At 57.2% G+C, this 22,928-nt stretch overlaps 8 protein-coding genes across 8 annotated transcripts; 6 read left to right on the forward strand and 2 right to left on the reverse strand.

The window, feature by feature from the left end:
* Positions 1–1,792: 1,792 nt before the first annotated feature.
* Positions 1,793–4,161, forward strand: B0I36DRAFT_282543 (GPI mannosyltransferase 4). The gene is made up of 3 exons (XM_046151514.1): positions 1,793–2,264; positions 2,362–2,875; positions 2,952–4,161. Exons 1-3 carry the CDS (start codon positions 2,156–2,158, stop codon positions 3,889–3,891), a joined length of 1,563 nt encoding a protein of 520 aa, XP_046019603.1. The 5' UTR covers positions 1,793–2,155; the 3' UTR covers positions 3,892–4,161.
* A 711-nt stretch (positions 4,162–4,872) lies between these two features.
* Positions 4,873–5,502, forward strand: B0I36DRAFT_371709 (uncharacterized protein; the record flags this gene model as incomplete). The annotated part of the gene is made up of 3 exons (XM_046160037.1): positions 4,873–4,902; positions 5,149–5,361; positions 5,440–5,502. The coding sequence occupies 3 exons, from the start codon at positions 4,873–4,875 to the stop codon at positions 5,500–5,502; spliced, it is 306 nt and encodes a 101-aa protein (XP_046019604.1).
* Positions 5,503–6,076: 574 nt separating this feature from the next.
* On the reverse strand, positions 6,077–6,925 carry B0I36DRAFT_219469 (transcriptional regulator TACO1-like protein; the record flags this gene model as incomplete). Its single annotated transcript, XM_046149014.1, has 1 exon — positions 6,077–6,925. A coding segment is annotated over one exon (849 nt), but the record flags the coding sequence as incomplete, so codon positions are not given.
* A 732-nt stretch (positions 6,926–7,657) lies between these two features.
* Positions 7,658–14,511, forward strand: B0I36DRAFT_282551 (armadillo-type protein). The gene is made up of 2 exons (XM_046151515.1): positions 7,658–13,624; positions 13,680–14,511. The coding sequence occupies exons 1-2, from the start codon at positions 7,913–7,915 to the stop codon at positions 14,148–14,150; spliced, it is 6,183 nt and encodes a 2,060-aa protein (XP_046019606.1). The 5' UTR covers positions 7,658–7,912; the 3' UTR covers positions 14,151–14,511.
* Positions 14,512–16,019: 1,508 nt separating this feature from the next.
* B0I36DRAFT_24271 (uncharacterized protein) lies at positions 16,020–16,503 on the forward strand. The gene has a single exon (XM_046149927.1). The coding sequence runs from the start codon at positions 16,149–16,151 to the stop codon at positions 16,449–16,451; it is 303 nt and encodes a 100-aa protein (XP_046019607.1). The 5' UTR covers positions 16,020–16,148; the 3' UTR covers positions 16,452–16,503.
* A 53-nt stretch (positions 16,504–16,556) lies between these two features.
* B0I36DRAFT_232995 (uncharacterized protein) lies at positions 16,557–17,413 on the reverse strand (the record flags this gene model as incomplete). The annotated part of the gene is made up of 2 exons (XM_046149197.1): positions 16,557–17,098; positions 17,152–17,413. The coding sequence occupies 2 exons, from the start codon at positions 17,411–17,413 to the stop codon at positions 16,557–16,559; spliced, it is 804 nt and encodes a 267-aa protein (XP_046019608.1).
* A 1,636-nt stretch (positions 17,414–19,049) lies between these two features.
* B0I36DRAFT_358712 (uncharacterized protein) lies at positions 19,050–20,392 on the forward strand (the record flags this gene model as incomplete). The annotated part of the gene is made up of 3 exons (XM_046158010.1): positions 19,050–19,142; positions 19,259–19,327; positions 19,406–20,392. 3 exons carry the CDS (start codon positions 19,050–19,052, stop codon positions 20,390–20,392), a joined length of 1,149 nt encoding a protein of 382 aa, XP_046019609.1.
* Positions 20,393–21,158: 766 nt separating this feature from the next.
* B0I36DRAFT_261385 (uncharacterized protein) lies at positions 21,159–22,925 on the forward strand. Its single transcript, XM_046151139.1, has 2 exons — positions 21,159–21,593; positions 21,666–22,925. Exons 1-2 carry the CDS (start codon positions 21,344–21,346, stop codon positions 22,715–22,717), a joined length of 1,302 nt encoding a protein of 433 aa, XP_046019610.1. The 5' UTR covers positions 21,159–21,343; the 3' UTR covers positions 22,718–22,925.
* Positions 22,926–22,928: the final 3 nt, after the last annotated feature.

A 22,928-nucleotide genomic window follows, 5' to 3' on the forward strand; every position in this document is an offset into this window, starting at 1 on the left:
GTGTTCCTTTTTCTCTCTCGGGCATCCTCAAACCATCTCTTCCCTGCCCGCTCTGTCACTTCTGCATGGTTGCATTGGTTCTGGAGTGTGCAAGTAGCCATGATCTACTATACCCGTGCTTGTGAGCAATGTGACAAATGGGCAATTATGTGAGCTGCGATGGTGCGCCTCGAAGCCACTTGGCTGCCCCTGCAAGTGGACTGTGTCCAGTGCCGGTAATTTAGGAACGGGTGCCGCGGTAGCGGCGTCAGCTTGAAAATAGAAGAGTCTGGAGGTGTTCCCGCCGCGCAAGGGTTCCAGGCATGGCACCCCTATTCTGTCGGGCAAGTCAATAAGAATGTCGTGAAACAGTTTTAATGGTCCAGGGTGTCCGGGGATTTCACTAGAGGCCAGATTTCGGGCATAAACAATTGGGGGCTGAGCCGGACGAGGAGGACAATCCAGCCAAAAAGTGCCATGGCCGACGACACTGGCCGAAGGCTGACAGCAATGGCGCGAGCTAAGCCGATGCGGCAGCACGGACGGGAGCGGTAAGGCCAGTCGAGGGGACTAGTGGTGAGAATCAAGAGAAGCGGATGAGAGAGGGATTAGTCAGTTAGGGGCACATACGTGTGCGGCTGTCATAGCGCCCAAGATGGAGCGGAGGATTCGGGGCGGGCTAGAAGGCTTCGGCGGGTGGGCACTGCGGGCCTGACCAAGGCCACGGGGCTCATGCGTGTGATGCCGCCGGAGCGGTGCGAATGACACGGACGGGCACCGGACCAGGAAGCAGGCACCAATCGCGGCGAGGCAGGCGAGCACGGCGACGGGGGCCGCGAACTGTTGTTGTTCATGTGTGTGGCCCAGTGTGTGTGACAGAGTATGCGAACGGTCCAACCCTCTGATGGCCATCGCGTTGTTGGCTTGTTGTGCTGCTGCTGCTACTGCTGCTGCTGGGCGATCCGGAGCAGGGCGGGCTCTGGAATTCTTGGGCCCTTGTCGGATGCGGGAGATGAAATCATCTTGGGCGTGGGCGAGTGGGAGCACCGGCAATGTTACACCCCCACACACACCTTTCGATGTTATCCATGGATGTCTTATTGACAGCGGGCTCGAAGAGGCCAGCTTGCTGACAGGACCACCCGTTACGACGGCGACCATTATCACCACGCCATCCCACGCGTCCGCACACAGGATGGTCATATCACTGCCCACTGGTCTACTGCCCCTTTTCTCAAATTGCCTGGAGATGTGATGTGGCTAACCGAGTGGGCTGTTTGTTGCTGGTGCTGGTGGTGGCAATGTGGATTCGAGCTTGTTGCTGTTTCACTTGGGACTGCCTTGGCTGCTCCAGCCCAGCACCACGAATGGGCCCGCCCCTGTGCCCTTTCTTCCTTCCAAGGTTGTTGTTGTTGTTGCTGTTCCTTACTGTCAGGCTCTCAGCTGCCGCTCCGTTCTGTGAGAAACACACTGCCAGAGTAATCCACGCGGCTCAGCCCTCAACATCCAGACGTGTCAATAATCTTCCTCTGGTCTCACCCTTCCTTTCTTTTTCCTTTTTTGCCCCGGTCGACCGACCGATCCGTGGCGACCTGCACCCCCCACCCTCTGCTGTGCCGCTGTAAACACTGTCCGCTGCTTCCGTTCCTGAGCGCCCTGGCTCTGACTCTGACTCAGCCCGCCTCGTGGCAGTAGAGGTTGTTGTCAAGCGAGCGAGTGGGCGGCGCCTTGTCCCACCCCCTTGGCACCCCCCGGCAGGGTCGCATGCACTCTATTCCAAAGCTTGTTGGCCTGACCCTAACCTAACGCTCCTCGGCCTCCCACTGCTGGCGCCAACGCTCCACTTGGCCTGTCCTGCCATGTCCCACGTTTACTTACTTTAGCACAGCTTACACCCGCCCCAGCACAACACCACGCACACTCCTCGCATGCACCTGCGCCGCCCATAACAACTCATTCAGTCGAGAACACGGTCCAAAAAGCACATAGCTCGAGTCGCAATCCTCTTGCCCAGCTTGCGCCAGCTTTGTATCCACAGTTTGGGCACCAGGTCCAGCACGCGACCTCCCCGACACATCCGCCGGCTCCCGCCCTACGTCAACAATCTCCAAACCAAACAACCAAGCCCAACGGCCACCACAACAACACCCGATGAGCCTGATATGAAGCCGCAACCATGTGGAGGCGGACATACATCTTCCTCGTGCTCGTGAGGCTCTTCTTTGCCCTCTCCCCGAGTTACCTGCACCCAGACGAGAACTTCCAGGGCCCAGAGGTCATTGCTGGTACGTCACACACCCGATGCGAAAGGCCATGACTCTATGCGGGTGTACGTGTTGGTGGCTCTCAAATTTCTGACCCTTCTTGCTTTGGCGACCACAGGCCAAATCTTCAGCTATCCCGTCCGGCTCACCTGGGAGTTCACTGTCGACAATCCGATCCGAAGCGTACTCCCGCTATGGCCAACCTACGGCCTGCCGATGTTGCTGCTCCGGTGGGTGTGGATCGGCACCGAGCACGATGGCGAGATCCCCCCGATCGCTGTCTTCTGGACACTCCGCGTCCTCATGTTTGTCCTCACTTTTGTTCTCGAGGACTGGGCGATCCACGAGCTGGTCCAGTCGTCCCGGAAGCGCCGGGTCGCCGTCCTTCTCGTGGCCTCGTCCTACATTACCTGGACTTTCCAGACGCACACCTTTTCCAACTCAGTCGAGACCCTCGTGGTCGCATGGAGTTTGGTTCTGATTGAGCGCATTCTCGAGACAAAGCAGGCCTCGTCGCTTCTGGCGTCGATGGTGCTTGGCGTTGTCGCAGTGTTTGGCGTCTTTAATCGCATTACTTTCCCGGCGTTCTTGTTGATTCCTGGTCTTCGCTTGATACCCCATTTCGTTCAGAGGTTAGTACTGATGCGTATCCTCGTGACCGAGACGATGCAAGTGATTGATGCTGACTACCTATGTTCGTTTCCATAGACCTTCGTCTCTTGCTGTCATGACAGTCTCTGCACTGGTGACTGTGTTCCTCGCCATCATTCTCGACACTGCTTTCTACACGCCGCATTCGATCACCTGGTCCGACCTCATCAACAACCCGGTCATCACGCCACTGAACAATTTGCGATACAACATGGTACCAGCAAACCTCGCCGAGCACGGAGTGCACCCATGGTACCAGCACATTTTGGTCAACCTGCCGATGCTGCTGGGCCCTGCGGTGGGCCTGCTACTGACGCGGCCGCTTCCAAGTCTCCGACTCTATTCGGCACTATCCGGCGTCGTGGTCCTCTCCGCTTTCCAGCACCAAGAGGCACGCTTCTTACTGCCCACAGTGCCGCTTCTTCTATCCTCAATACGCCTGCCGAAAAATCAAACGCTTCTCAAGGTCTTCGTGGGCAGCTGGATCATCTTCAACGCGATCTTCGGCGTCCTAATGGGCACATATCACCAGGGCGGCATTGTGCCCGCACAGGTCTTCCTGAGCAACCAGCCTGACGCGACCAACGCAGTGTGGTGGAAGACATACATGCCGCCAATTTGGCTGCTGGACGGCAAGAACGAGGTCCTTACGACGGAGGACGTGCCGGGGATGAGCGGGGAGTCGCTGCTCGAGAAGCTCGCGGGCCTGGCGACGTGCGATACGCCCGCCGATCGCAGGAACACAGAGTACCTCAAGGAGACGAGCGGGACGTATCTCGTGGCTCCCTTGTCCGCGACATGGCTGGACGCATATCTCGACAATAAAGGCCTGGAGGGGCTCAGATTCCGCGAGGTTTGGCGGCACAGGCAGCACCTGAATCTGGACGACCTAGATTGGGCCGAGGATGGGTTTCTACCGACAATCAAGAGGGTTGTTGGCAGGCGCGGGCTGGCCGTATGGAGGGTGACAAAGAGCTGCGGTCAGCCGAAGCGGTAATCGTCTTGCTTTTCTTGCTACTTGCAGCATGGAGTTGGGGGATAAAATGGGGGTAAAATGGGAAAGGCACTCTACTCAAATTTCGTGACGACGTTATGACCAACAGGTATATAGAGAGGAATGGACTCTGGAGCGCTCTCTTGTTTGCAACTTGCTAGCCAGGCGACTCTTGTGGTGAGCGGTTCAATTGAATAGTCTGCCACCGTGACGGCCGAGACGCATTGTCCCTGTATTCAGCCCGTCGATCTCAAGCCTGACGCGGATCTCGGGAGCTGTTACGCAGTAAGGGCATGGAGCACAGCTCGAGATCCACTTGCACTTTGTTCCTGGGTCTCCAAGGGTCCGTGATGACTAAGGAAATCCCGATTGTGGGGAAAAGAGACCTGGAAAGCTTCGGCCTCTGCTCTGGAGGAGAATTGAATGACACCACTACCACCGAATCACACCACCACCACCCCGGCGACGATAAAACAATTCGTCCCTCCAGCACAGTCCCTTTGCCTCAAGGGCTTGCGCACGATTGTAGGCGCGAACGACGACGACAACGACGACGACGGAGCTTGCTACGAGCAGATCAATCCCATATTCTGTCGAACGAACCAGCCGTACCGGATCCCCGCCCACGGACATCCCGCTAGACGGCTACCTTGAAAACGAAATTTGTGTTGCGAGGGGCACACCCCGGATTCCGACGACGACAAGAAGCAGCAGCAGCAGCAGCGTAAGGAACGAATCGCCGTGAACGGGGAGGTGTGCTAGGCCATACTGTGCATAAAGTCGCACGAGTATTACACCAGGGCGGAGAGAAGAGTTGCGACCAAGCATCGGCATTGGCATTTAGAGCAGGACCGTATTGTTTCTCTTTTGGGCTGGTCGGTCTCGGCGTAGCAGTGCAGGAGCGACAGACCAGTTTCTTCTCGATTAGTCGCAAGACTGTACACAAATACGGCACGAGATAGTCGCGGCTTTAGAGAAGTTGAAATGGGCGGCACAAATCTCGAAGTGTTCAAGGTTCGTTCTCTCTCTCTCTCTCTCTCTCGCTCTGTGGTGATATGAGGACCCCGCCTACCTGTGCCCGGTGGCCTGTTTCACAACCACATATAAACAGACAAGACAAGACAAGACGAGCCGTCACCATGTCAAGGTCCCGATGCACAAAAGATCCCACACCCACACCACCAGGGAGGCGGCGCAAGCCAAAAGTTTCTAGTTCAACCCAGCTAACCCCCGATGGCGGCGGCCTCTCTCCAACCACAGTTCGGCATGTACGTCATGTTCCCCATCGGGATCATGTACTACTTTGGCACGAACCTGGACGAGCGGTTCAGCGTGCCCGACTTCTGGCCAAAAGCCGAGCAGGGGAACAAGGTGCCCTTTGAGAAGGACGAGATCCACGCGGAGCTGGCGCGCCTGCGCGCGCGCAGGCTGTACCTCCGGGACCAGCGGCTCGCCGAGGAGAAGCGGTTCAATGTCGCGAACGGGATCCGGACGGACGATCCGCGGACGAGCGGCGTGCCGCTGGGGGGCGATGGGGATGGGGAGGCGCAGGGGGCTGGCGCGCAGGAGGAGGGCCAGCAACAGCAGAAGAAGAAGTCGGGGTGGTTTTGGTGATGGAAACTCGGAAGTATGGGGAGGCGAGTGCTGGTTCGGTCCAGGCTGTTTCGGTCCAGGCTTCCTGAGATAAGGCCGGAAATGGTGCTTGCCAAGGAAAAAGTCTGTGATGTTATCCTTGGCCATAGCCGTGGCCGTGGTCGGGAGCCTCGCAGGGAAGCGTCCGGTGAAGGCGAGCAATACGGGTGCCGCAAAAAGCCAGGCGCACCATCTCACGATATTGACCAGGCGAAGCGACTGAGGAGCGAGGCTCGAAGCCCTGCTGTGCTCCTCTTGGCGACAAAAGATCGACAACGGCTCGGCCGCGTGCCGTCCGGCCCAGAGGCTTCGAGATCTAACGACTAGGTTGAAAGCCACAGTGTGCTGTTTACGAGTTACAAGGATCATGTGCTCAGGGCCCTGACGAGGCCATGTATGCGCTGTATTCGATATTTGTATGTATATATATATGTAGCATCATTGATCGTCCGGATCAGGGGCGTCTATCTCTATCATGAGGTAATGTACAATAATCTCAATCTTACAGATTCTCCATGCTTTGCACGTGAGAGTGCAAGCACAAGCACAATCACGAGTCTAGAGACTCGTCAATCTTGGCCCATGCCTCTTCTGAGATGGCGCCCTTAATGGCGTTCGAGTAAATAGCCTGCACGTCAGGGTATTCCTTGACGGCCGCAAGGAAAGCGGCCAAAGCCTGTGCGGCGGCCTCGTCGTCGACCGCAACCATCTCGGCCGTGGGCTTGTAGATGATGTCCGACTCCAGAATCTGGAGCCCAAGCTCCTTCGCCACAGTCTGTGCGACATGGTGTGTCGAACCGGGCTGTGTCCACAGCAGGAAGTTCCCCTCGTCGTCCTGCTCCACATCCTCGGCGCCCGCCTCCACCGCCGCCATGAGCACATCATCAAACCGGTCCTCCTCGGCTGGCTGCTCACTTTCTGCCGGGGGGCCGAGCACGATCCGCCCAGTGCGGGTGAACTGGAACGCCGTGGGCGCCGCGAGGGCCTTGTGCTTCTTCGCCACGACGCGCAGGTCCTTGATCGACCGCGTCTTGTTGTCCGACTCGATGTCCACGACGATGGCCACTGACGATGCCGCAGTGGGCCCGCTCACAATCACCTCAAACGTGGCGGCCTCGAGCTTTTCGCCCGTAGTCGATTTCCCCTGCCCGCGAGCGACGGCTGCGTCAATGTTGGCCTTGGGCATGCCGGCTTTCTTGGCGGCCGCGATGACGCTGGCAAGCTGTGAGTTGAGGGCTGGGTCGCCGCCGTAGAGCTTCGAGTAGAGCGTGAGGTGTTTGGCAAAGACATTGCGCTGGGCGGTCTTCTTCATGTCTGCTGCGCCCTTTTCGTGGCGGATCTTGGACCACCGGTTATGTCCACTCGCCATGGACGGGGTGGTCGCAAATGTGCGCGCATGTTGTCGCTGTTGTTGTTGGCGGTGTTGCTGCTGTTGCTGTCGCTGGAAAATGGTGTGTTTGCAGTGGGCGCAGATCGAGGAAGTCGGTGCCCTTGTGCTGATCAACAGGCCGGACCAAGCGGGAGCCGCCGTGGCTGGGCGCCAAAGCAGCGCTGCTGAAGAAGCTGGTACTGAGGGCATTGGGGCAACCTGATGTGCGGTAGGGGGCCGTTGTGCAGTCTGAGCAAACTTCAAATTTCTGGGCGAAGCACTTGACGATGCGGAATTTGGTGGGGAGAGAGGCGCTCCGAGTGGGCTGATCCTTGCTTGACCCGTGCCTGGGGCTAGGAGCGGCAACGCAAGCGCCCTGAAGAGCTCCTTCCCCGGATCGATTAGGTACAGTGCTGGCAAAGCACATGCCAACGTGCTTGAACAGCCCACTCTTCGTGTCAAGTGCTGCAGAAAGCGTCAGAACACGGACGAGCATATGGGAGAGAATATCCGGGAGGTACTGCTGCTGCCGCCATTTCTGGTTCCTGACATGACTTCGTTCCTCCAACAATGCGACGAGTGTCTGCAGCAGGACAGCCAGGGGCAGTCCAAGTGGTTTTCGACCCTGGCGGTCCAGCTCCGCACCAGCCCCTGGCGTCACCGCCCCTCCTCCACTCACAACGCTGCGAAGCTTCCCACCAGCAACCGTCTCTGGTCTGGTGCCTGTATAGTTGCGACTTTCCATCTTAAGCAACACTACACGCTACACCAGCAACCACCTCGCAGCTGCGCCGCTGTCTATTTGCGCGCTCGCGTAGCCGTTCGCGTGCAGGCATCAGGGAACGAGCTCTTCCCTTTCCTCTCTCCGACTGTCCCCCACGCAGCAAACCCGATCGCCGTCCTCCCCACCAAGTCACAAGAAGGCCCCGTGGCCTCGCCAGCTCCTCAGAAGATCTCACCGATTGCCCTGTCCCCATTGGCAATCTCGCAGCCTGTCGACGGCTTCCTCCTTAATGAATCGACATGGCTTCCTCTGAATCGTCTGCGCCTGCCACTGACGGCGCTGGCGATGCTTCTGCTGCCCCTCCGGTCCAGTCGATCTCTCGAGCCGCTACGTTGGCAACCAACAACCCAGAGCTCGATCTTCCAAAGCTCCAGGCCCTCCCCGCAGAGCAACAAGATCTGTTTCTCCTCAACTTCGTGTCCAGCCTCAAACAGCACGTCCTAGGCCTCGCTGCAGACGACTGCACAGCTCAACAGTTCTATCTCAAAAAGGAGGTCTTCCAGATCATAAACCTGACCACACCCCCGCCCAACCGCGTCGTCCGCAACAGTCTCGGCAAGATCCTCGCGCACATATTCGAAAAGGGCGACCGCAAGTTGCTGATCGAGACGATAAATGACCTCGCCGGCATCGTTGCCAACTCGAAGTCCAAGACCGATGCCGAAACCCGCACGCGACATGCTGCAATTGTCTGCCTCGGCGATGTCTACGCCGCTGCCGGTGACAGCGCCGTTAGTCTGCACCAGCTTGCTTGCGCAGCCCTGATTAAGGTGCTCAAGTCGTCGACCAGTCATGCTGGTTTGCGCGCGGCAGTCTTCGTTGCGCTTGCCAAGCTCGTGACCATGATTCAGGGCAGCATTGACGAGAATATCGCGAGGGACGTCTGGAAGCAGGCTCGCAATGCCATGACTGGCGAGAAAGGGGCTCTGACCATCACCTGCGCCTGTCGCTGCCTGCGGGCCCTGGCAAGAAATACAGCCTATTTCGAGAACTCGAGCGATTTCGAGAACCTCAAATCGAGCATTTTCAAGACGATAGACTCGGCTCAGGCGCATGTCCGACACGCTGCAGCTGACTGCCTGGCAGAAGTCATGGTCAAGAGCCACTCTGAGAGTGCCGCTGCGGCTGCGCCAAAGGCCAAGAAGCTCAAGTCCAAGGCCGCTAAGCGGACGTCGAAGGCCCCTGGTGCCAATCTGGACGATGAGGACGACTACCCTTCGCGACCAGGCACGCCCACGGGCAACAGTAGCAAGAAGGGCCAGGATCTGATACTGAGTCTCAACGACATCCTCAAGACCTTATCCACGCAGTTCGTGCGCTCGTCGACGACGAACAAGGCACGCGCGGCTCTCGGTGTCTGCTATGGCCGAGTCCTCAAGCGGCTGGGCGAGAAATTCGTGGAGGCGCAGTACATGGCCGTCCTGGAGAACCTCACTTTGGATGTGCTCGGAAACGCGAACATTCTCAACAACAGATACAGGCTGCTGGTCTCGAGGCGCATTGTCGACACAATCCTGCAGGTAGTCATTGGACAGCGCATTCTTGGCGAATCGGCGCAGATCGCGGTGGCCAAGATCATCATAAGCGACGTCTTCAAGAACTACCCGCAAACCCTCAAAGAAAGACCCGAGCCAAGCAAGCAGACCTTGATTGCCACTCTTGGCGCCGCCACATCACTGGTCGAGTCACTCGGTTCAGCCTCAAACAACTTTGCGGAGTCCTGCCGGGATGGGCTGCTGCAAGTGCTGCAGCACCCCAGCTACAGTGTACAGGTGTACGCCTCGAAGTGCTTGAAATCCTTTGTCCTAGCCTGCCCACAACAGCTGTTGCCATGCCTCTCCGTCTGCATGAACAGCCTCGGTCGGGAGATGGGCCTGCTCGGAGGTCCCAAGGGCTCGCCACGGAGATGTATCGGCTTCGCGCACGGTCTCGCTGCCACGCTTAGCGCCAGCCCGGCCCGTCCCCTCTACGGATCGCTCGATGTCGACAACAGAGTATACTCGATGGCGACAGATCTTCTTAAGTCGAGCAGCCAGGCTGAGCTGCGCGTATCAGCAACTCAAGTACAGGTAGCATGGATCCTTCTGGGTGGTCTTATGACTCTCGGTCCGAACTTTGTCAAGATCCACCTGTCACAGCTCCTCGTCTTGTGGAAGAACACAACACCGAAACCACTGGCCAAGGACAATTTCGCCCACCGCAGCCTACTTGAGGTCTCGTATCTGACCCACGTAAAAGAGTGTGCTTTGGGCTGTATTCTGTCGTTCCTCCAGTTCAATGCGAGACTACTCACCGTGGATGTTTCCAAGCGCATTGCGACAATGCTGCAAAACACGTCGGCGTTTCTGAAGATGCTTCCCTCTAAGAAGACTTCTGAAGATATCACCCAAAGACTGACGCCTGCCCTGCAACTTTTGGACTTTGAGATGATGACTCAACGCCGCGTTCTCCAGTGCTACACCAAACTCGTCAACCAAAGTCCTGCCGGGGGCAGCGAAGCACTGTTGCAGTCAAACTTGTTGACGCTAGCCATTTCACTATTCGCGGACCCTGAGAACTACGCACCAAACACACTCAGCGCGTCCATTGCAAGCGCAGCCGGAACGTTCGAGACAGTCTGGGATGCGAATGACAATTCGGGCTTTGGCGTCAATGGCCTTGTCCGAGGTTTCAAGATGAAGAAGCTGCCTGGACAGAAGGACGAAGCTGAAGACGCAGCTGAGGTGGATGAGACAAACCCCGACAGAATCATTGATAGCCTCATCCAGACTCCGATCTGCCCGACATGGGAGAATGACGCTGCCCTATTGTACACCAACCACGGCGACGAGCCTACACAGCTGCCAGACCCGCCTGCCACCGAGGTCGTCAACATGGCCATACAGCTCTTTGCCTTCGTGTTTCCATTGACTCCTCCGAAAGTTCAAGAGAGCATCTTGGAACAGATTGTGACCTTCATTTCGGCAGGGTCGTTGCAACGTGACCCAGGACGCAAGGCAGCGATCAGTGTCAACGTTGCAAGTGCACTGTGCTCCACGCTCAAGGTTGCTGTCAAGGAAACTCGCTCACCTGCAGGTGACATCACCACAATCGCTGTGGAGAAACTGCTCCAAGAGCTGGTCCGTACCTTCGTCATCGACCCTGATCAATACGTTCGGCATCTGGGATACGAGGCGATCGCACGTTTATGCAATGCTTCAGGCAATGCTTTTACAAACCACGAGGTCAAGCATCTCGTGGACACCATCGTTGGTAACAGGGAGCCCACTGCACGTGCTGGTTGCGCCATGGCTCTCGGCTGCATTCAGGCGAAAGTTGGAGGGATGGGCGCTGCATATCACCTCAAGACAATTACCGGCATCCTCATGTCTTTGTGCAATGACCCGCACCCAACCGTGCATTACTGGGCAATCAAGGCGCTTGGTCATGCCGCGGGCGCTGCCGGTCTCAGCTTCGGCCCGTACGTGTCAGGCACACTTGGTATGATTGCACAACTATATCTGTCTGAAAGCCATCACACAGAAGTGGCCTCACCGATTTCGATGAGCCTAGAGATGGAGCTCTCGACTGTCGGTGCGCTTACACGCTGTGTCGACGCGATCATCAATGTCGTTGGGCCTGACTTGCAAGACTCTGTCAAATCTCGCGAACTTATCTTGACACTTGTCAACCAGCTTCAAGAAGAAGACGACATCAAGGTGCAGCGCGAGGCGCTGACGTGCCTTGAGCATCTATCCATGTACACCCCTGGTCACATGGTCTTCACAGACTATGTCAGATGCCTGCAGAACTATCTCGACTCGGAATACCCGTTCTTGCGAGATGTGGCCATTGATGGTCTCTACAATCTGATGAAAAGAAACTCGTACGACGTCCTCGCCGCTGCCAAACCAGGCATCGAAGAGCAGCTGTGGCTTATACTTGATGACGCCCCGCAGCATGACGGGCTTCGCACGCTGATCCGCAACTGGATGAAGCAGACTGCACTTAGAGACACGGCAACATGGCTTGCTCGTTTCCAAGGAGTCCTGAAGCTGACCAGACGCAAGCCCCAAGACGTTGTACAGCCTGTTGCAAAGCCAAGCGCCACAATCGATCTCCAAGATGACGAAGTCGCCGGCTTCGCTGGAACGGCCAAAGAAGAAAAGGATGCGCCATCACGGTCCGAGGTTGAGCCGCTCAGGTGGCAAGTCCGGACTTTTGCCATGGAGTGTCTGTACGACCTTTTCATGCTGATCAATAAGGATCTTGCCGTAAATGGAGAGTCTGCCGCCCAAACCGCGCTCCAGGCCAAGATCGCCGATGTTGTCCGCATGGCGTTCTCAGCATCCACCTCTGGGGTTGTCGAGCTGCGCATCTGGGGTCTCAAGATTGTCGGGGCAATCCTGAAGATGTTCGGCAAGACGCCTGATCCTGACTTTGACGAAGCCATGCTTCTTGAGCAATATCAGGCTCAGATTGGCTCAGCGCTGACTCCCGCATTTGCAGCCGACTCGTCGCCTGAGCTCGCTTCCGAAGCTGTCAATGTCTGCGCCGCTTTCATCTCGACTGGGATCGTGACCGACGTGGAACGCATGGGCCGCATCCTCAAGACACTCGTGACGGCACTTGAAAACTTCTCGTCAGAGGTGGAGAACGCGGGGATCGGAGACCTCAAGGGTCTCAGCTCAAGTGCTCAGGTCATGGTCAAGATGTCCGTCTTTTCCGCGTGGGCTGATTTGCAAGTGGCGAGTTCTGAGCAAAAGTACCTTCTCGAGGTTCTGAAGCCGCACATTGGAACGCTTACGCCACTCTGGCTAGCCTCCCTGCGAGAATTTGCCCGACTGCGGTTCGAGCCAGACATCTCGATGACCTTGGGACCCCCATCGATGTCAGGCAGCTTGGACTCGATCTACTCTGCCCTCAACCGCGAGACCCTTCTCAAATTCTACCAGGACTCCTGGCTGAAGCTCGTCGATGCTATTGCCAGTCTCATTGAGCAAGATAGCGAGTTCGTCTTTGATGCTCTGGATGGTAAGGAAGTCGACGCTCCTGGCACAAACGGCCATAGCAAAGGCGCCGATATCAACTACCGCGACGAACCACTGGCGTTCTTCTTCGTCCTCTTCGGCATAGCGTTCGAGGCTCTGGCAGCCAGGCCGGGCCAGTCTGACGCGCTAGCAACCCAGGAGCAGACGCTGGAGATCCTGCAAGCGCTGAAGAAGATCTTGCACCCCAGTGTCTCCGGCCATGCCATCTATCGGCCCGCCATCTTTTCGGAGACGATGGACCTCCTAGACCGTCTCATTCTGACAGAAGGGCTCGACGTGCAAAGCGTCATTGTGGATATTGCCCGCGCTCTATGCGTGGCGCATCCATCAGCGCGGAAGAAGGAGCAAACCGAGGATGGTGATCTCTCGGAGGACATTGAGCAGCTGTTTGAGCTGACGCGCATTATTGTCCTTGTCCTGTCTGGCATGCTGCCCAACCTCAGCGAGGCGGGCCAACCCGTGCGCTTCCAGCTGACGGAAGAAGCGGTGCTGCTGATCCGCTCGGCTCTGAACGCCATTGTTGACGCTGCGGAAGTCTTCCCGTCCATCATCAAGACCGACTTGCACGCCTGCATCATCCACATCTTTGCCACCATCATGATGACCCCATCCTGCCAAGATGTCATTGTGCCTCAAGCTCTCCCAATGTTCAAGCGCTTCATCACAAGCATGCTTGGATCCCGCACCACGCAGGAAGCCCGATCAGTCACAGATGCGCAAGTACAAGGGTGCTTGCGTCGACTCTTGTCCATCTACCTCAATGCCCAGAAGCGAGAGCAACCCACGTCGTTGCAGAATGTCAAGAACTGTCTCCTCGCCATCACCATCCTGTTTACGGGAGGCAACAACCGCCTCGCGGCTAACAACCCCTTGGCTCAACGATTTCTGGAGGAGGTCCTGGACTGCTTGACGGATCGCATGGTAAGTCCCCCCATTCCTCCTCACCTCCTCGGAGTGGCACTAACCACATCCATAGACTGCCAAGATCGCTGCCAATTGTGTCAAGTCACTGCTCCTCCAGCCGTCGCCTTCACCTGCGGACCAGTCCATCGCGCGTCACCTGCTTCCTCGCCTGGTTGCTTTCATCACGGACACTGATCCTGAAGATCCAGAGCAAGCGCGGAGCTTGGTTGCGCAGACCCTGACCCAGTACGTCAGCGCTGTAGGCAAGGACCACGCGCCAATCGTCATGTCTGTAGTGGCGCCCGCGCTCCTGTCGCGCGCCAATAGTGAGGGCGCGGTCGTGTACCAGGAGACCAGCGCTCGTCTGCTCGAGCTCGCTTCCGCGGACCAGCCTGGCTTCCGTGGTGTCGTGGGTAATATGAGCGCGGGACAGCGGGCGTTTATGGAGGAGGTGATCAAGTCTGGGCAGCAGACTCGCGTGGTTAAGAGTGGGCAGGCAAGCAGCCAGCCTACGATTGCGCTGAAGATGAACTTTGGTGGTTAGCCGACGGGTGTGCAGTTTGCTGTAGCAGGTTAGCATAGTGGCAACCCCGGATGCCAACGGTCATCGACGTTATATTACCATCCATGAATGTAATGCTTTATATTGATCATGGCGCTTTGCATGCAGGTACTTATTGGCATCATGCATGCTACAATCGGGCTGGGGCTGTACGAGGGCAACTGCTCCCAAAGTGTGGGATGCGACGACGAGGATCTCACCGTCGCCTTGTTCTTGTTAATCGTCATCCCCACGGGGAAATTATCCAACCTTATATTAGGTAGTGTGTTTTCCGGCGGACTCCCGTCCTGCTGAACGCTATCATGATTTTTCTCCATCAAGTCTTCTTGTTGTTATCTTTGTTGCTTAAAATATGAAATATGAAAAAAATTAGAAGCTTTTGTTCTTTGCGTTTACTTTCGTATGGATTTTGTTTTGATCATTGCGTTCCTTTATTTTATTTCTATTTTATTTTCATTGCTTTTTGAAATCTTCCACAACCTTCCAAACGTCGGTGGTTATCATGGCTCATATATTACTCGAAAACTCACGCTCAATTCAAATCTCGGTTATGCATCATGGGCAGTTTTTGTGCTTTCGTTAGCTTAGTCGGGATAGGTGAACCTGGATTAACGCATATCCGTCCCCTCCCCTCATTTAAACATGTCAATAACACAGTTGTTGGAAACCAGAGCGCTGCAAACGCGGCACTTCTCTCCGTTCAATCCTCAACTATGTTTATACGATTCTACTCCACTCCGCGAGTGGAAAGTAATAATGCACCGATCTCGCGAAGTTGGTATCACTGCCACCGCATGCCGGCACGCTGGGCCGCTCGAGAACACACACACACACACACACACACACACACACACACGGTGCGTGTGCGAAGCTATGTTTCAATTCTTCATGCGCGATCATCACAAATTGGCATGGATTTCATTCCCACGTTTCTACCGTGGGCGAGGATTACTGGCGGTGTGTATCTCCAAGCTCCAACTTTGGGACTAGACGCGACAAACGACCGGTGATCTAGTGCCCTTGCCCGTGCCCGTGCCTGTGCCCGTGCCCATGAAAGAGCCTCCTTCGGGCGCTAGTGACTCGCGCGCTTTTTTAAGACGAACACGTGCTAGCCTAAGGCTCGTGCTTCTTGAATAATTCCGCGTTGGGGGGGGGGGGTTCCGGGGACAGAAAAAAGCATCAAATCGTCCATATCATCTTGGTGGCCGCATGTACGGAGCCACGTGCTCCGGGGGGGTTGAAGCAGGACAGGGTAGATATCTTTGGAATCCTGGATCTTACACACTCTTTTTTTTTTTTTTTTTTTTTTTGCTAAGGCTGTCTCGTGCTTGTGGCGTCTGTGGTGGTGTGTGTTTCTAATTAGACACATACCGATTCATGGGCCTTGTGAAATTGGGCATGGTCGGTCTGATCCGCTCTTGGCAGTCTTCCTCCTCTTGGCAATCTTTCTTGGGCGTTCCGATACTTGAATGTGATGCTGGTTGCGAGAAGAGAAACACATGTTGTCGCTTCGAGTGGAGAGCTGCACAGGGATCTGGAAACCCGAGGTCTCTATTCTTGGGTTGGTTGAGCCGAGAAACTGCTCTCGCAAAACACTAGAAAGCTTGGCCTGGCGGGGTTGATGGAGGTCTTGGCGGTTCAGATCTAAAGGTAGGTTTTTGATCTTTGTTTGCCTTGGCAGAGTTTCGTTCCTCTCTGCTGGACGACGACAGATATAATACATGGGGGCCAAACGTCACAAGCGCGACAAAGTTCATCCTTTTTGGGGGGCGCAATTGTGATTCCCATGCAATGCAAGTGAGAAACCAGGGGGGGGAGATATGATGCTACGGGGGATATGTTACTGGGGTGCGCGCCAGACCACCCCCTGTTCCTAACCCCAGAGAGTGGGCGCTCGTGGTTTTGAATGATTACAAGAGACCGGGGTGGAAGGCGCCCCTGCTGAAACGGTGCGTGCTTCGAGTGTTCGAGAGGCGCGACATGTTTGTTGGCTTGACCGTTTCGGCAGCGGCGGCGCAGGGCCAGCCTTTCTGGTGGTGTTCACACTCTGCGATGCACTTTTGGGCTTGTATGGTTGTTGTGGGAATTCATGCCTCTTGGGTAGATGCTAGCATGCCTGTAATCGAACAATGGAGAGGTTTCCATGGCACAACGCGGATTTGGCGGACTGCGGGGGATGACTATCCTAAGTCCGTCACTTTGAGGGGTCATTTGCCATTTCACGTTGGAACGAGGAAACATGTTCTACACCAGCCGCCAATTGAGCAGCCAGCCGGGTTGTAGATTTCGACGAACAGTGTCCTAGCTATGCGTGCGGATCCGAACTCGGCAGACAGATTCCTCCACTCGAGCATCGTCTGTCTGAACCAGTTGCGCCGTCCCACAGTCCTACTCCTCGTCGCCAAACACGACGGCGTTCTCGTACGCCCAATCCCGGATGGCGTCAAAGTTGCGGCAGGTGTGCAGGGTGCTGAAGTCGGGCCAGTGGCCGTCGTGGCCCTCGTAGTACTTGAACGTGTAGACGCCAATGTCGCTCTGGCACATGAGGTCGATCCGCAGCATCTCAAGGCAGTGGTCCAGGTGGCCGCGCAGGTCCATGGGCTCGACCTCGATGTCGCCGCCCGTGTGCGAGTACCACTCCGGGTAGGTCGACTGGCGCAGCAGGTTGAGGCAGTGCAGCTTGTGGAAGACCTGGATTCCCGCGCGGTAGCCCTCCTTGCCCGTCTTGGGGTCCTTGACCTTGAGCGAGTTGGGGTCCAGGCCCAGGCGCTCGAGCTCCTCCTGCGTAATCATCTGGTCGCCCACGTCGTACGTCACGTGCTCCCAAGCATCGTCGACCTCGGGCCCGTAGCCGACGTACTTGGTCCGCTCGAGCACGGGAGTAATGTTGTATCGTTCCGTCTGGTATGAGGCGACGCCTTGTGCCGGGGCTGCGCGTATGAGTGTTAGCCGGTGCTACAAGAGGGAGGCGCGTGACACTTACAGTAGGGAAAGTAGGGCGCCGAGAGGCTGTTGGCGTGCTTGGTGTGGATCAGGAGCGACACGGACAGGCAGGACAGCGAGAAGAGCAAGAGGGCGACATGGCAGACCCAGACGAGGTAGGGACGCAGCGACGACTCTGATGCCGGCTCTGGCTGGTAGTGCTGCTGGCTGAAGGGGAACAGCAACGAGTTCTTCTCACTGCTGTAGTCGGGGCCCTCCTCCTCAATGACGGGGAGGTACTTGCTGCGCAGGGACCGCTTCATGGTGAAATTGGTCCGGTTTGGGGGAAGAAAAATGCAGCCAGTGCAGTACAAATAATAATAATTAAAAAACCACCACGCTGGGAACAGCAGAATGGCGGGATCTGGAAAAAAGAGAACGAGTGGACGAATAACACAAGAAAGAGAAGCAACAGAGAACGACCTGGGACCTGCCCTCTGTAGTCGGAACGAAAGGATGCTGAGAGCGAGATGGGCAAGCAAAGAGAGAGAGGGAGAGAGGACAAAGGGACCAAAGCCAAACCGGGCTGGCAGCGGCGCTGCTATGAGTAGCGGCGGTACTCCTTTTGAGAGACGGCGGCTCCGGCCCCTGAGGTCCGGCCTGTCGGCGTGCGGCTCGTGGGAGCTCCAACGGCGGCGGAGACGACAGCTGCACCTGGCGGCAAAGATCAGGCGAAATGGGGCGGCGGCCGGGGTCGGTGATTGCCTGGTGTAACAGTTGCAGTTTCACGGCCGCCCACCGCTGCACAAGTGGAGGCGGGTTGCCCAGGTACTTGATCGCGTTAACGAGCGTGCTTGGAACAAGGCGGCGGGCGGACGTCCTTGTCCTAGAAGACGGACCAGGCAGGGCATGGCATGCAACTCGGCAACAACAAGCCTTTGCTCCCTGTACGAGGCTGGTGGCCCGTGAGCAGGTGTTGCTGGACGAGGTCCCAAGGCCTGCCAAGGGAAAGAAAGGCCTTGCTGCCGCCGCCAGCCAGTGTCGGCGCGACCCGACGGGCCAAGACAAGAAGCCGCATGGCCAAGGGTCTTGTTTGGAAACTGTCTGGGACTGTGTTTGGGCAAGCTTGACTTGGCGTAGCGTGGGCATGCTGCTGGGCCGGGGGGTTCGCGTGTCTGTGGCCAATGGCAGGAGCGCCCCAGGGCCTGAATGGTGGTTCGTAGAAGCCTCGTGGCAGGGCAGGTCCCCTGCCGCCAAGTCTGAAACTCTTCTGTTTGATCGCAACCCCGGCTGTGACAGGGCCTTGGCGGTGCCTGCCCTGGTCGACTGCCCGACCAGCGCCTGCCTCTTGCTCGCGATGCCCTCGTCGTCCAGGATGCTGCCACGGCCTACGCGTCGGGCTCGTCACCACAGCGCCAGCACCTGCACTGCACTGCACAGTCGTTGCAACAAGTCCCGGCGCTAGTATGCTACTCCGTAGTAGTATGTACCGCATCCATGGAACAGAGGGCCCATCTCATCTCAGACTCCACGATCCTCGCACCCTCACGGAGCATGGGCGGCGGACTGTAACCTTCTCCTGAGACTGGTTTCGGTCCATTATTCCCGCAGACAGGCAATGCCATTGCTGCACCCCGGCCCAGCACACGCGCCATGATCGTACCTCCATCGGACGATATATAACGAGCTCAAATCTTCTCATATCCTCCCCCTCCTGTTTTGCCAAGTCATTCCATCATTCGACTCACACTGCCTCGCTAGACGCGACTTCCCTTCTCCTTCTTCCTTCTTGTTCTATTCTTCCATTCTCCAGGGCTAGTCCCCAGTCTTTACCACACCCCCCCTGTTCATTCTATACACCACGATCGTTTACTGCCGGCCAGTTTCGTTCATTTTCGCCCCCAACGCTTTATACCCACAACAGGCCATCGTCCGCTTCCACACACACACCTCTTCAATATGCGTGTCTCATCAGTCCTCGTTGCCGCCCTTGCCTCGCAAGCCCTGGCCCGCAATGACTTCTTCACTGCCGCTGCCATTGGCAAGTACGCTGTAAGTCAACAAACGCCACCATCCCGCCAACACCCCTGCTTCTCCCAAGCCTCGAAGCATAAGCCGGTATCCATTCCAAGAAGCAACACTAATCATCATCTGTCCATATACTATAGGCCCTGATGGCAGTTACCGTGGCCCCCGCCGCTGCCCACCCCCTGTCGGCCTTCCTCCCCACTCGCGAGGTAAGTAGTCATTATGATATACAATGATCATCCCATCACCACCAAAAGATCGCACGACTAACATGCATGCTACTCCAGCCCCACCACCAGGGTGCCAAGAACAAGGCCGCCGGTGGCCGCAAGAACCAGCGTGACCTGCTCGAGGAGGAGGATGAGGACGAGGAGGATGACCTCCTCGAGACCCGCGCCCCTCACCATCAGGGCGCCAAAAACAAGGCCGCCGGTGGTCGCAAGAACCAGCGTTCCGTCGAGGTCGAGGCCCGCGAGCCCCACCACCAGGGTGCTAAGAACAAGGCTGCCGGCCGCAAAGGCCAGCGTGATCTGTCCGCTGTCGAGGCTCGTGAGCCTCACCACCAGGGTGCCAAGAACAAGGCGGCTGGCGGTCGCAAGAACCAGCGCGACGTAGCCGAGGAGGAGGTCGACGAAGAGGAGGATGATGAGGATGAGGAGGAGGATGAGCTCGAGACCCGTGCTCCTCACCACCAAGGCGCCAAGAACAAGGCCGCCGGTGGCCGTAAGAACCAGCGCGACCTCGCTGCCGTCGAGACTCGCGAGCCTCACCACCAGGGAGCCAAGAACAAGGCTGCCGGTGGTCGCAAGAACCAGCGCTCCGTCGAGGAGGAGGACGAGGAAGAGGACGACGTCGAGGATGAGGAGGAGGACGATGCTCTCGAGACTCGTGAGCCTCACCACCAGGGCGCTAAGAACAAGAACAAGGCCCAGGCCAACCGCAACAACAAGCGCGACGTTGAGGAGGAGGATGACGAGGAGGAGGAGGACGAGCTCGAGACCCGTGCTCCTCACCACCAGGGTGCCAAGAACAAAGCTGCTGGTGGCCGCAAGAACCAACGCGATGTTGAGGTTGAGTCCCGCGAGCCCCACCACCAAGGAGCCAAGAACAAGGCCGCTGGTGGTCGCAAGAACCAGGCCCGCGCCCCTCACCACCAAGGTGCCAAGAACAAGGCTGCCGGTGGCCGCAAGAACCAGCGTGACGTCGAGGTCGAGACTCGCGAGCCTCACCACCAGGGCGCCAAGAACAAGGCTGCCGGCCGCAAGGGCAACTAAGCTAGAGAAGGAGAAGCATGGCCCGACGAACTCGCCAGAGACATAGGGCACTAATTCATCGGGAGTCGGCACCAGCTACTGGCCCGATATCCCGGGGTGTTTGGCGACTTTTAATACTTGCCGACCGGCATTGGCTGGTCGGCTAGAGCGTGCTCTTTCTTATCTTTCTTTTGTTGTCCCGCGAATTTGCGTGGGCCGACGTCGTCGTGTATTCTAGTTCCCACATCCTCTTGGGATGGGTGGCGGTGTACATTTTTCCTCTTGATCTGTTATTGGGATAAAAGTTGGGCGAGCAATGAAACGAAACTTGGTTCGTCAATCATAAAAAAAACATTAAAAAAAGTCAGAAAGTTCTTTTCTGCGTTCCAAGGCGTTGTTGATTGCAGTGTGACGGGACCTGACAGATTACTCACTACAACTCTTGTTGCTCTATACTCATGCACGATGATGTATTCTGATTGGGCAGGCCTAGTGGTTCCATTGGTGACACTCAACCCCACGCAGGTCTGTCTCCTAGCTTTCTAGTGTTGTGCTTCGCGGCACCGTCGCCAAGGGCATTGCGGTCACTTTTATAGCCTATTTTGGTATAGATAGCCGTAACAGACCAGGGGTGGTTTCGACCTTCGCGCTTACTGCTGCTGCTTGGCGACCAGGAACTGAGCTCGTACTGGCAAAGCAAATCTCACGTCACCCGACTGCATAAGGCTACGCGTCGCCTTGGCATAGTATTACTAAACCAATTCGACTCCAATAGGCAACTATGCTCCCGCCGGTTGAGTTCCACGATATCCGGACTCCCGAGGTCTCCGCAAAGGCGCATCCAAGAACACATCATCGGCAGTCCTCAAATGGCCAGTCGGTATCCCCCACCACCTACACCTCTGGTTCTTGCTTCGTCTATAAGCATCAAACGACATCACGCAGCACGCAGCACATTTCTCCACAAAGATCATGAAGATCATCATCATCGGCGCCGGGCTCGGCGGCCTGGCCGCGGCCGTGCGCCTGTCCATGCTCGCGCACGAAGTCGTCGTCGTGGAGAAACACCCGGCCCTGTCTCCTCGCGGCGGCAGCCTGAGTACCCGCCCGGGGGCCTCGCGCATCCTGGCGGCCTGGGGCTTGCAGGCGGACATGGACGAGATTGCGAATCGCACCGAGGGGATCTTCATGCGCAGTCTCGCGACGGGGCGTGTCATGACTAGTTTCGACGGGAGCTCCGCGAATGGCCCTGGTAGTAGTAGTAGTGGTAGTAGCAGTGGAGGAAGCGGCCAAGCATCATCGTCATCATCATCATCGCTCCGGCCACCGCACTGGGGCACGACGAGGGAAGAGCTGATCCGTCTCTTCTACGACAAGGCCGTCCAGCATGGCGCCTCCATTCGGTTCGGCTGCAGTGTGACGGAGGTGCACGACGAAGCTGGCCAGGACGCCTGGATCAAGCTCGCAGACGGTGAATGCCTCGCTGCCTCCATGATTCTGGCCGCCGACGGCATCCGGTCGCGTACGCGGGCTGCTGTACTGGCCGACCTTGTACAGCCTGAAGCGATGCAGCCGCTCGTCAGCGACATCACTGGCTACGGCTTCAAGCTCCAGGCCTCCGTGCTGCGGGAATCCGGCGATGCCGCCGCCCTGGTCGAGAATGTGAGCAGCAACGTCTGGATGGGCGGGCCAGACAATGTATTTGCTGTGTCTCGATACAGCCCCAAGAGCGAGTCGGTGGCGGTGCTGTGCCACACGGTCGACGCGGCGAGGAACTCGGAGCAGGACAGCCTCTGGGACGACAAGGGAGACCTGGCATATCTGCGGGCCGCCTTTCGCGGAGCCTCCGGCGCCATCACCGGCGCGCTGGAAATGGCAGAGTCCTGTGACCGCTGGAGGCTGGCCGAGCTGCCGAGCCTGCCTAGGTGGACGAGCTCCGCGGGCAGGATTGTACTGCTCGGCGACTCTGCACACGCGATGCACCCTTCCGCCGGGCAGGGCTTCTCTCAGATTGTCGAGGACATCGAGGTGCTGGCCGAGCTCATCTCGCGGAGTAGTAGTATAGCCTCGAGTCCCCCCGCTGGCAAGCTGGGCACTGACGCCGTCGCCGCAGTCACGCGGGCCTGGCAGGGCATCCGGAAGCCGAGAGTCGAGAAGATACAAGAGTATTCACGCTGGAGCACGGCTCAGGTCTCACGGAGAGTATCGCGTCCCGGGCCGGCCGACAGCCAGTCCGCTCAAGTCTTGCAGGGAGGGGACGAGGAGTTCCGGGATCCCACGTTCATCCAGTGGACTCTGGACTACGATGTGAAAGAGGAGGTTGACCTGCTCCTTGAACTAGCCTAGGTGTTGCTTTCTCTGCTCTTGCTTGCAGGTTGACGAAGCAAATCGAAACTTACCGTGGGACATACGTACAGCTGGAGCCTTGTCATGGATGAAATTATCGTAAAGTCGGCCTATAAGTGGTCGTGCTACGATATCTGGTGACTTCTGATCTTCATATCACAATGAATGAGGGCGGGCCAGGCCATATGCATAACCAAGCATATGCTACACA

Source organism: Microdochium trichocladiopsis, assembly GCF_020744255.1.
Source record: "Microdochium trichocladiopsis strain MPI-CAGE-CH-0230 chromosome Unknown B0I36scaffold_1, whole genome shotgun sequence".
Lineage (NCBI taxonomy): Eukaryota > Fungi > Ascomycota > Sordariomycetes > Xylariales > Microdochiaceae > Microdochium > Microdochium trichocladiopsis.